The sequence below is a fragment of the Mus pahari genome, chromosome 18, assembly GCF_900095145.1.
Source record: "Mus pahari chromosome 18, PAHARI_EIJ_v1.1, whole genome shotgun sequence".
Lineage (NCBI taxonomy): Eukaryota > Metazoa > Chordata > Mammalia > Rodentia > Muridae > Mus > Mus pahari.
This window is the reverse complement of record NC_034607.1, coordinates 50,787,116-50,799,583: the sequence shown is the minus strand read 5'-3', so window position 1 is coordinate 50,799,583 and position 12,468 is coordinate 50,787,116. Positions and strand designations below refer to the sequence as shown.

Below are 12,468 nucleotides of genomic sequence, written 5' to 3'. Positions count from 1 at the left end.
TAAAAAGACATAGACTAACAGACTGGATACGTAAACAGGACCCAGAATTTTACTGCATATAGGAAATGCACCTCAGTGACAAAGACAGACACTACCTCAGAGTAAAAGGTTAGACAACAATTTTCCAAGCAAATGGTCCCAGGAAACAAGCTGGAGTAGCCATTCTAATACCAAACAAAATCGACTTGCAACTAAAATAACACATTCAACTACAATTTATATGAGAAGACACTTTGATTTAGCAAGAGATGCATGGTTATAAGCCAGGCAGTGGTGGCGCACATCTTTAATCCCAGCACTCGGGAGACAGAGGCAGGCGGATCTCTGAGTTCAAGGCCTGCCTGGTCTACAGAGTGAGTTCCAGGACAGCCAGGGCTACACAAAGAAACCCTGTCTCGGAGGGGAAAAAAAAAAAAAAAAAAGAAGAAGAAGAAGATGATGATTTTGGTTAAGTTAAAAAGTCCAGTGGGTAAAACATTTGAATGCAAAGAAGATATATGGTAAGTACATAGACGATGCTCCATGTCTCTCATTTTCAACTGGGAAATGACAGTCAAAGCCACAGTAAGAGATCATTTCACATCACCTCGACGCTAAAACTTTGCATAGAAAAAAACAAAAAGCAAAACAAATGGGGGCTGGAGAGATGGCTCAGTGCTTAAGAGCACTGGATGCTATTGTAGAGGACCTGGGTCCAGTTCCCAGTACCCACATGGTGACTCACAACCATCTCTAGTCCCAGGAGATCCAATAGCCTCTTCTGGCCTCTGTGGGGACTAGGCACACATGCAGTGTACAGGCATGCTTGCAGGCAAACCACCCATACACAAGTTAACTTCCAAACAATAAAACACAAGTGCTGATAAACGTGGAGGAAACTGAACTCTTGCTCCTTCCTAGTAAGAATGTAAAAGAATCACTGGGAAAAGTCCATTCCTCAGAAAAGCTAAACATGTAGCAAGTGCATTATCTAGCCATTGAATTCCCAGTTCCGTGCCAACAGAATTTTAAAAATATGTACACACAAAGTGCACATGAATGTCCACAATAGCATTACATATAATAGCCAAAAAGTAGGGGAAAAAAGACCTCAAATTGTCCATTAGCTCAAGAATAAGTATTAAAAATGCATTATTAGCCATATAGTGACACGTTAATTCAACCACAGAAAAATAAATGACTTTCTGAAACATGGTAGAATTTGGACAATTTTCTTTTTAATTAAAAGTGTACTAAGTGAAAAGAGCCAGGCATCAGAGCCCACACACTGCAGTGTGCCATCTCTATGTGAGGTGTAGAACAGGTGAGCCCAGAACAGGAAGCAAGTCAGAGGCTGCAGGGATCAGGGGAGGGAGGCTGCTGACAGGGGTGTGGCCTTACTCATCCCATTAATGATCAGGCTACGGAAGGGTGACAGCAGCAAACCCTAGCTACACTAGGGAAGGGCAGAGGACTGCACGGGAACCCTTTGTGCAAAGGTAAATGGGCATGGGAATTTTACCTTGATTAACAAAAACTTTGCTTTTAAAAGGCAGAATAAACTACAAAGTGAAATGTGCCCCAAAAGACTTAAAAGAACAAAAAAAGTAGAGGCTTTCAGAAGGAAACTGGTCAACAGCAGGCTGTACATGCAACTTACTTTGAAGCTTTTTGTATCTAAAAGGCTTTTAAAGTCTTATCTACAGAATAAGAAATCAGCAGATACCTACATGGAATGTAGATAAATTTGAAAACACATTCCAGGGACCATTTGAATTTACTGAAACTGGATATATTTATATGTAAGCAAATGATATAAATAATAATCATAAGATAAAGTAGAAAATTAAGTCATAATTAGCCAAGATCTATGACATGTTACATGAAATCATGACTCAATGAACTTGAGTTTTTCACACACTGGATGTTTTAAAGATCCTATAAAGACTTTTTAAAATAAAAAAATTAAAAGCTGTTTAGTACCTCTTATTAATTCCATTCCTAATATTAAAACTATGTATTTAAGGGCTAGAGAGATGGTTTAGTAGTTAAAAGCACTCACTGCTCTTCCAAAGGTCCTGAGTTCAATTCCTGGCAACCACATGGTGGCTCACAACCATTAGAACGGGATCTGATGCCCTCTTCTGGTGTGTCTGAAGAGAGTGACAGTGTACTCATACATAAAAGAATAAATAAATCTTTAATTTAAAAAAAACTATGTATTTAAATAAATTCAGTAATCCTATTTGTTCAGTTGCCAGCCTCGCCTTTTTACCACTTTGTTATTTTTTAAGATATATTTGTTTATGTATTTTATGTATATGGGTGCCTTGTCTGCATGTACATCTGCATACCAGAAGAGGGCATCAAACCCTATTATAGAAGGTTTTGAGATAACACTGACTGCTGGGAGTAGAACTCAGCTCCTCTGGAACAGCAGCTGGTGTGCTCTTAACTTCTGAGACATCTCTCCAGCCCCTGCCTTGTCAGTTTTTAAATTCAATTTTTAGTTAGTGCATAAAATAATGGGTTTCATTATGCAGTACCATACATGTATATTAATGTGTTTTATTCATATTCACCATGCCCCAACTTATAGCTCTCTCCTGCCTCTGCTCTCAGCACTAGGCAGAACCCTGAAATCATCATTGGGAAATGCAAATTACAGCCACACTGAGATGTCATTTCACATCTACCAAAATACCAGAGTTTCGAAGGGAAATGATTATTGAAATAGGTACCTATGATATGCAGTGTGTCTGTACAGATGATCCGCCATACCTTTAATTTCGTGAACACATCTTAGCACTCAGAAGGCACATGCTAATCTCATAGTGTAATGGCTTGACTTGTCTTTTCCTCTCCCGGAGAAGCAATGTGTGACTTTGTGGTGGTGCATTGATTGTACTCAAAAAGCAACACAGCCAAAGCCACATTCTTGACTTCCTGCCCACCGTACACTTCTAGGACAAGCAAAAAGTCAAGTGCTGGCATTCTAATTCAGCAATTACCATGGCAACAGTAGTCATATTCAAAGACAAAAGGATGGGTCAGGCCTCTCAGCCTATGCTTTTCTTAAGACTGCATTCATTTATAAATTAGTACCTCTGGTATGTATGGGTCCACATATAATGGGGCATATATACAATTATAAATTAATAACTCTGGCATGTATGGCTCCATATATAATGGAAGCATTTAAAGCTGCCAAAATATTTCAATTTAGCCATGGGGAAATTAAGTTAAAAAATAAGGTATGGAAACAATATCTAGGATGTACACAGTAAGGTCTATGCAATAGTAAATCATAGCTTATAATGTAGAGTGGAGGTAAATTTTAATAAAAGATTTAGTGAAAGCACTTTCTGGCCTACAATGGATTTCTGCATGCGTTTAACTAATAGCAATAGATGGGTCTGTAAAGCTCTAAGAAACAAAACACCAGAAAAACAAGACTTTTGAAGCAATAAAGTAGGAACAGTACCCTTACCTCCATTCCTCAGTCTCAACCATCTTCAAAGAGGGAACCGCTTTCAGATACACAAGAATGGTGAAAGACCCTGGGGGTTTCACAATCTAAGCTTTGACCTAACATCCCTAAATTTTCCTTTTAATGAAAAGTTACTATGAGCTTCATTATTCCTTCATCTACATAAGGCTAAGTGAAAGTAATGGTCAAAGTTTTAATTTTATGTCAGTATGATTTTATAATTTATACAGCTTAGTAAGGTAAACAGCCATGTGATACTTTTAACACACGGTCGTTAACTTACTTATTATTCTCTTTGGGTTATTTATGTTTGAGTCTAGTAAAACTTCAAAGGGCTAGAAATCGAGGTACGAGGTTTAAGATGGGGAGAACAGATGCAAGGACTACTAACAAGAATCACCCCGTGTCCTCTGCTGAGCTGTGCCAGGGACTCTTAGGTGTTGGGGAGCAAGACAGAGAAAGTGGATGCATGCTCATGGTCAGTGGGAGTGTACAAGGTTGAGGCCTGTCCCTGCTGTTACTAGGAAACTTTCTCACGCCTGGGTTGACTGCATATTCTCTTATGCTCTGTGCTTTGGTGCTCTTGGAAACCACACAAGAGAGGTCAGTTACAACTGCTTTCTACAGTTAGCCACAATAAGCTTGGACCCAAACCAACTGCCAGACAGCACTTCCTGCCCCCGTGTGTGAACTTTTATGGTCTTTGCTTTTCTAAGCTGCCTCTGGGATGGGCCCAGCATAAGAGTGACACCTGCACCAATGTAAGAAGCCATTTGGAATAGGACTTCCATATTGAGTAAGGGTCAAGTACAGTTTAAGTTCCCAAGATTTCCCTGGGAATTGTCATCCTACTTGGCAGAAAGAGACATGTACCTGGGTCACTGACACCTGGTTGGCAAGTTAGGACATGGATGTTAGACAAGTCCCATCCTGGAAGACAAGTTAAGACATGAATATTGAAATATTGGGGCTGGAGAGATGGCTCAGCGGTAAAGAGCACTAATTGCTCTTCCGAAGGTCCTGAGTTCAATTCCCAGCAACCACATGGTGGCCAACAACCATCTGTAATGGGATCTGGCGCCCTATTCTGGAGTGTCTGAAAATAGCTACAGTGTACTTACATATAATAAATAAATAAATCTTTAAAAAAAAAAAAAGACATGAATATTGGGCAAGGCAAGCCCCTTACCACAGGTGAGTACCCCAACCAATGGGAGCAGGCTACGTGTACAACACAGACATGTTCCCGAGGAAATCCCCTAGTCCTAAAGCCTGATGGTGAAATAACTTGGCACAGATATTTATGGATTTCAGGTTTAAAAACCCTGTAGGATTCTAGCTTGGGGTCACGTTCAGCTCCTGAGTCTGTCCTGCGGCCCTGACAGATCAGTCCTGGAGTGCATGCCTAACCCCTGTCTGACTTAGATCAGTGTCCGTGTGGTTTGTGGGGCAAGCCCTGGACCCCACTGCATAACGACCAAGCAACCCTTAGGACCCTCTCAGCAGCCCCGGGTCATTCTGCCTTGCACGTTTTCATGCTATTTCATGACGCCCTTGTTCTCATCGGGAATGATTTCTCCCTTTCTCCAGAACCTTCTATTGCATCCAGATCCAGTCTAAATCCCTGCCCCTCCGTGCTTTCCAAAAGTGCTTTTACGGTGATGCGTGTCAAGTTTTTAAAAATAAGTGTGGGCTGAAGTGGACACTTGAGGGCTCTCTGGAAAGGCAACTGTATTGGATGGTGTTTTGCTGGACAGACACATGAAGGAGTGTTTTCCTGAAGTGCACACCAGTGAAGGAAGGCAGACTCGTAAAGGAATGCTTTGCTGAAGCAGACATAGGAGGAATGATGTTCTGCTAAAGCAAGCACATGAAGGACACATGATGAAGGATTCTTCGCTAACAACGCACATGCATTGGTCCGCCTTACACTGTGTAGTTGAGCTCCATTTGTCAGGACTCCATAGAGAGAAACACACCAAAAAAATTTCTGGTGGTGTGCTGCAGTATCTTACCACGTCCACAGAGTCCAGCTGATTGGCAGAGGGATGTCAGCTGAGACAGAACGGTGCTTAGGCAAGAGACATACTGAGGCAAGACCCATGGATGTTTGGAGGATATAAATAGGACTCCATGGACAGTGACTAGGGTTGAGCGCAGCTTGCTTATAGAGCTAGCTGTGCAATGCTTGGGGGCCTCGTGTCTTCACTGATCTTTGCTTCCCTTAGAGAGGCACAACCAAAAACTTTTCCTGGTCCCTCCTGCTGAGGCTGAGGTCTGGCTCTTTCTGCTGGGTAGTGCCACTGCCACTAGTGATTTGTGTTTGTTATTCCAACTCTACCAAACTGGACTGCTGGTGTATCCATGAAGTGTCTACAAGTGGATCGAGCTGCTGCTGCTAACCTGTGAACTGAACTGCCGATTTCCAGACAACACAGAGAGGAGTTGGTCCCAAGAACCTTTCTCAACAGGTCCACTTCCCCCATATTTTTTCTTCCCCACTACCTCTGGTGGATGGTGGGCTAAAAGGAAAGTGGAAGCATTTTAGAACCATCACTAAAAATAAGTTTTGAAAAGAATTAAAGATACAATGGGGTTCATATTGAACAGATAAAAGAAAATAAATAAAAATAGCAAAAAGGTGAAAAGTTGTGAACAAATATTTTAATGAAAAAGAATGAACTGCTTTTGGCAAAAATCCTTCATCTAGGCGCTTCTGGAAATTTCTGGTAAAATTCTTTAGCATAACAGGGTTATATATTGTAGTGAGAATTTTTGTTTCTCAACACAAAACAAAACTCAAAACAAAACCCCAGTTATGTGAACATGTTTTTGTCTTAATCCCAGGTGTGGGATAAGAGGCTGCTCCACAGCAGGTGATTATGATTTGCCTCATGCACTAGCAGGGGCGTGGTTTTGCTAACTACAGGTAGTTTCTCCAGTGTGTGACTTTTAGAATTCTGGGAACTTTTGGGAGGGTATAAATGTGAGAGCCCTGAGAGGGGCTATCAGGTGCATTCCTAGGAGGCTGCTGCTGTTTCCTGCTGCTGTGATTTGTCAAGTGGTCCTGAGGAAAAAGACAGTAAGTTGGAATATCCTAACAACTTGCCCCTAGGAATCCAGCATCCCTATTCAGCAGAAAGTAGTCTAAAGAGGTCTATGCCCCCTTCCCCCTCTAGCCTTTCTGTCCTACCTAGTGTTGGGGAGTTGGAAGGGATTAGGATAGAATAAAGGTAGGAAAGGGGGTAGGTATAAGAACACCCCCCCTAAAAAAAATATGCCAACAATATATAAAGCAGGAAGCTGGTGAGCACAGTGATCACTAAGAAAATCAATGCACCTAGACTAAGAGGCCGGGTCACACAGAAGCTCCAAGTACAGACTGGCTGTGCAGTCCAGATGGGTTATCAATAGGTAGATTACCTGGATTAAATACAGCCACAAATTACTACCTGAGCAGCTGTGTGACCTTAACCAGGTTATTCCTCAATTGTGAAATGACATCAATAGTATTCACCATTGGCTATTAGAAGATGTTAACACACAGAAATTACTCAAGGTAGTGACATCACCTAGTAGACAATATCAATTGCCATTCATTCTTAATGTTACTATGATTATCTATTGAAGACCATGTTCTACTGTGGAATTTGGTGTACTTAGGCATTGTTTTTGCTTGACTAATGTAGAAAGATATAATACAGAATGCAAAAGGAGAGATAAAATTGGCCACCCTCAAGGCCAAAATTTTGCTCCATCAGGACTCTGTCATGGTTCTGGAGACACACCTCTAAGACTATAAGCAACCCTCCAATTAAAAGTTTCTTTTATTAGAGTTGTAGTGGTGTCTTTTCACAGCAGAACAGAGACTAAAACAGTAAACAAGCATGTCTTCACTAGATGTTGATTTTTACAATATAGACTTACAAACACACGTATGATAAATATAAAAGGTGTTTTTAGAAATAAAGTAGCTAGCAGGCTAGAGAGATGGCTCAGTGGTTAAGAGCACCGACTGCTCTTCCAGAGGTCCTGAGTTCAATTCCCAGCAACCACATGGTGGCTCACAACCGTCTGTAATGGGGTCTGGTGCCCTCTTCTGGTGTGTCTGAAGACAGCTACAGTGTACTCACATAAATTTAAAAGATAAATAAATAAAATAATAATAATAATTAATAATAAGAGAAAGAAAGAAAGAGAGAGGAAGAAAGAAAGAAAGAAAGAAAGAAAGAGAGAGAGAGAGAGAGAGAGAGAGAGAGAAGAAAAGAAAGAGAGAAGGAAGCAACAAGCTAAAGTACAATGAGAGTGAAGTGGTTTGGGCCAAATTGCGCGTCTTTTTAGAAATTTTCGAAAGTATTTTGAAGTTGCTGCTTTCATTTGATACTTGTACTTTTTATGAAACAGAAGCATAAGAGACTCTGTCTAAGGCAGCAGGATATTCTAACATCAAGTTGCAAAGCTGTGTTCTAATAAAGATTGCTGCAAAGCCATAGTAGGCACTGAGCTCTGAGTGCATGGGTTTCCTTCTACCAGACCTTAACTCGGACAACACTCACCTGATGGAGATGCTGTATTCGGGATAAAAGATGCTTGTGTACTGGACCCACGCACCAGCCTCTTTTTCGGTTTCCCTTTTTGTGGCTTCTGTGACTGAGAACAGATTAAATGATTCAAATCTTCTCACAGATACATGTCTCAGATGGTCATCCAGCTGTTTCTGCTTCAGAACCTTTGAAATAAAGCCAAATATTAGGGTTATATTATACAAGTGGTATAAGATTTAGTTTCCAGTTTTTAAGTGATAAGGGAACTCTCACTTCCAATAATACTACATTAGATTATTCAGACTAACTTCCTGCTGAACACACAGAGAAAATATGGACAGAACACTTAAGAGCATACCTGAGAGTGAAGGTAGTGAGGGTTTAACAGTCTGATGTCTTAAGTAGGAGAGAGACCTGGAGTGAGCAATTTTCTCTTGGGCATTTGTCAATTACAGGAACTGAGAAGACAAGCAACACCTTTAACATCCAGAACTAGAGCAGGTATGTTATTAGGCTATGCGTGTGTGCATGTATGTGCACAATTGCATGTGCATATGTATACACACATGTGTGCATGTGCATGGTGTGCATTCACTGCATATGTACACTTGTGTGTATATGTACCTTGTGTGACATATGTATGCTTGTGAATATGCACATGTATGTGTGCATGTGTACCTGTGTGTGTGCATGTGTATAGATGTAGTTACTTATTTTAGGATATATTAAATGACAAGGGTTTTAGCAAAAACCCTACAGATACACATTTAAATGAAATATAATATAAACTAATGAAGCTTTATATTTTCGGACTTACATTCTCAAAACTATGCATATATATATATATATATATATATATATATATATATATATATATGACCATCACTGAAGAGTTCAATGATCAAACTTGGAGAAATGGCAGGAATTGTACCTGGACTATATGGGCGGTTGGGAGTGGGGGTGGGTGTAGGAACCAGGAGCCTAACTGAATATAAGACATCTTATTAACGGATGTGATAACTTCACATCAAACTACAGTATTTCCCACACACATAACCAAGAGCCTAGAAGTCTGACACCGCACCCTCCACACCCCTAATCCTTTGGCTTCTCTACGTTGTTCTCTTTCCCTGCCTCCTTTCTTCTCCAAGTCACTTGGTATTTCTACATTTACCCTAAATAATTTCTAAGTTCATAGTAGTTTTCCTATTCTTTGGATTACAGTCATTAGCAATGTACTAGTGGCCTTCTAACCAATTTCAATAGCTTATACAATCTGATTCCATAGCTGTTATAATTTGTTTTTTCCTTGTCAGACATCATGAAGATTGAGCCTCAGGGTTAGACTGTTCAATAAGCTCTCCAAGCCAAACTGGAAGAGATAGTCAAAGCAACATCTACAAATTAAATCACAGAAACATCAAAAACATTAAAAGACGAGGGGATGTGATATCTCTAAAAGATCGTAATCCCTCACTGAGTTCAAAGATACTGAAATAGATATAGTGTTGGATGAAGATTTCAAAAGTTTACCAGTAAAAATGATAGTGATATCAAAGAAGACACAAGCAGAAAAATTCAATCCAGGATCTAGAAGAGAGTTCCCAATACAAAGGGGAATAGACAATTAAAATCAGCAATACGGCGGGCGGTGGTGGCACACGCCTTTAATCCCAACACTCGGGAGGCAGAGGCAAGTGGATTTCTGAGTTCTACAGAGTGAGTTCCAGAACAGCCAGGGCTATACAGAGAAACCCTGTCTCGAAAAAATAAAATAAAATAAAATCAGCAATACAAGGTGTCAGCACAGGGGGCAAATTCTTCTGGAAAATATACATATTCCTTGTGTGTTTGTGTGTGTGTGTGTGTGTGTGTAGTCACAGTAGAAATTAAAATATTACTTGAAGTAAATCAAACTTCAAGCATAACCTCTAGAACCTTGAGATAACAGCTAAAGCAGCTATGGGTGCTTACATTAAAAACAAACATATAAACAAAAAGAGCGTACTGGCACACAGCTTTAATCCCAGTTCTCAGGAGGCAGAGGCTGGCAGACTTCTGTGAGTTTGAGGCCAGCATGGTCTACATAGGGAGCTCTAGGACAGCCAGAGCTACATAGTGAAACCTGTCTCAAAAAACTAAAATAAAATAAAAAATTTTAAATCAAATAAATAAATTAATGATGCAACTCAAGGTCTTTAATATATAATTAGTTTAATTACAAATAATGTAATCAATATAATGATTTTCCAGTTCTATAATTACTGAATTCTGAGTATAAACAGTTCAATAATTTCTTTAAAAGAACATATTTGGGCAAACTAAGGTAAGTGTACATCACTTTTTAGGGGTTTCTCTTTTTCCTAAGACTTTTTTGTTTGAAGATTTTTTTTCATACTGTGTATTTTCACTTTCCCCTTTCCCCTTTCATGGAGTCCTTTGTCTGTTGGCCAACTACTTCCGGGCATGAGGCCTGGTCTGGAGTGTGGTTGACATCCACAGCCAGGGAAAATCCACTGGAGAAAATTGACTTTTGCTCTCCCGGCAAGTATCAACTACAAACAGCGTTTTGGTTAGGGTGGGACTTTGTGTCCACTTTCCCTTCTTCATGTCGGATTTTTGTGACTGGGGGTCTTAAACAAGTAGTCCAGGGGCCGAAGAGAGGGCTCAGAGGTTAAAAATGTAGGAAGATGAGGTTCAATTTCCTGTAACACACTCTTCCACGGGAGCTGATGCCCACTTCTGAGAGGCACCTGTATTCTTGTACACAGCCCTCCTCCTCTCAGGTACAAATAATTAAAAATTAAGTCTTAAAAAAATATCTAAAAGCAGTAGGACACAAGGAAAACTCGAATTATAAAAATTAGAGGTGAGCATAGAAAGTCACTAGAGATTCCAGTGAAGTTTAAAGGGTTATTAGAAACTACTCCAAAGACTGAGACTAGAAGATGGAAAGAGACTTCATTTTAAGCAGACGTGGGAAAGAAGCTGACCCTCGGCCTTTTGCTTACAATGAAAAACATATCCAATAAAGTTTTGGCATCATCATACACAGTCAAGGGCAGACCAAGTCTAAAATCAAGGGCCTCAGCACTGACAATCTAACACAGAGCATCCTGCCTTAAATAGCACTATGAGATTAACCAGATTCTCCAGCCAATTATTCAGGCCCTAAGTAAAGCATTTCAGTCTAGAGGCATCTGTGAGTTTGTGTGTGCATGCCTCTTCTTTATGTAATTCTGCTGGGATTGTTAAGCAGGTTGATGACCGAGGTTAGCCAAATAGCTTCATTCTGTTAGGCACAGCAATTGGCCCAAATGTGGTCTACCAGAGTCATTTGAAAGAAATGATTTCTTAAGGAAACTACATCATTTCCTGAGGATCCCTAACTGGATGAATGTTGAAAGACTGAAGTTGCAAGTAAACTATCACCGTTATCAGATGAAATTCAACCAAAAGGAAGACAAAATATCCGTACATTCTTTAGCTATTGATCACACACACATACTTCTAGATCTCACCCAATTAGGGTAGGCCCTAGAATCAAAAGTCAACAATTTATTACATAACCTAGAAACAATAATGTACAAGTCATACAAGTTATCTCTCAAAAATATGAGTTCCAGAGAAAGCGCTAGACAGCTAATACAAAGAGCCAGGAGGCACCATTGGAATCCTGAGGAGTACAGGAAGACAGAATTATGGAGTTACAAAAATAAACGCCAATCATTCAAGTGTGCCACAAGAACCTCTCGACCCCCCAGTAATAGAGTTCAAAACTAGGGCTTTGCACATGCAAAGTGTTCTAGCACTGAGTAACACTGCCAACTAGAATCACAAATTACTAGCCTTGATCAGATTCTTCAAGCTTTCTGCTTCTGATCACAGATGAAACATGCATGAATCGTTTAGTCACTTTAAACACTTATGAAAAGCCTACAAATGTTTAGCCTGTGGTGATCAACTGAATTATTACAGAAAAAAAAAATCACTTTTTCCATGACACCTTGTACTGGCTGGTTTTATGTGTCAATTTGACGAAAGCTGGAATAATAACAGAGAAAGGAGCCCCCCATGAGGAAATGCCTCCATGAGCTCCAGCTGTAAGGCATTTTCTCAATTAGTGATCAAGCAGGGAGGGCTCCTTGTGGGTGGTGCCATCTCTGGGCTGGTAGTCCTGGGTTCTATAAGAGAGCAGGCTGAGCAAGCCAGGGGAAGCAAGCCAGTAAGCAGAACCCTCCATGGTCTCTGCATCAGCCCCTGCTTCCTGGTCTGCTTGAGTTCCAGTCCTGACTTCCTTTGGTGATGAACAGCAATGTGGAAGTGTAAGCTGAATAAACCCTTTCCTCCCCAACATGCTTCTTGGTCATGATGTTTTGTGCAGGAATAGAAACCCTAAGACACACCTAAAAACAAAAACAAAAACCCAAAAGTCTTACCCCCTATACTTTGACT

The 12,468-nt window shown here is 40.3% G+C and overlaps 1 protein-coding gene across 3 annotated transcripts in view; it reads right to left on the bottom strand.

Moving 5' to 3' along the window:
• Camkmt (calmodulin-lysine N-methyltransferase) overlaps nt 1-12,468 on the bottom strand; it is a 365,448-nt gene that overhangs the window by 349,479 nt on the left and 3,501 nt on the right. For all 3 annotated transcript variants that reach the window (XM_021218032.2, XM_029531344.1, XM_029531345.1), the window contains exon 2: nt 8,026-8,198. In XM_021218032.2, coding sequence (XP_021073691.1) covers nt 8,026-8,198 — 173 coding nt within the window. The remainder of the gene's footprint in view (nt 1-8,025; nt 8,199-12,468) is intronic.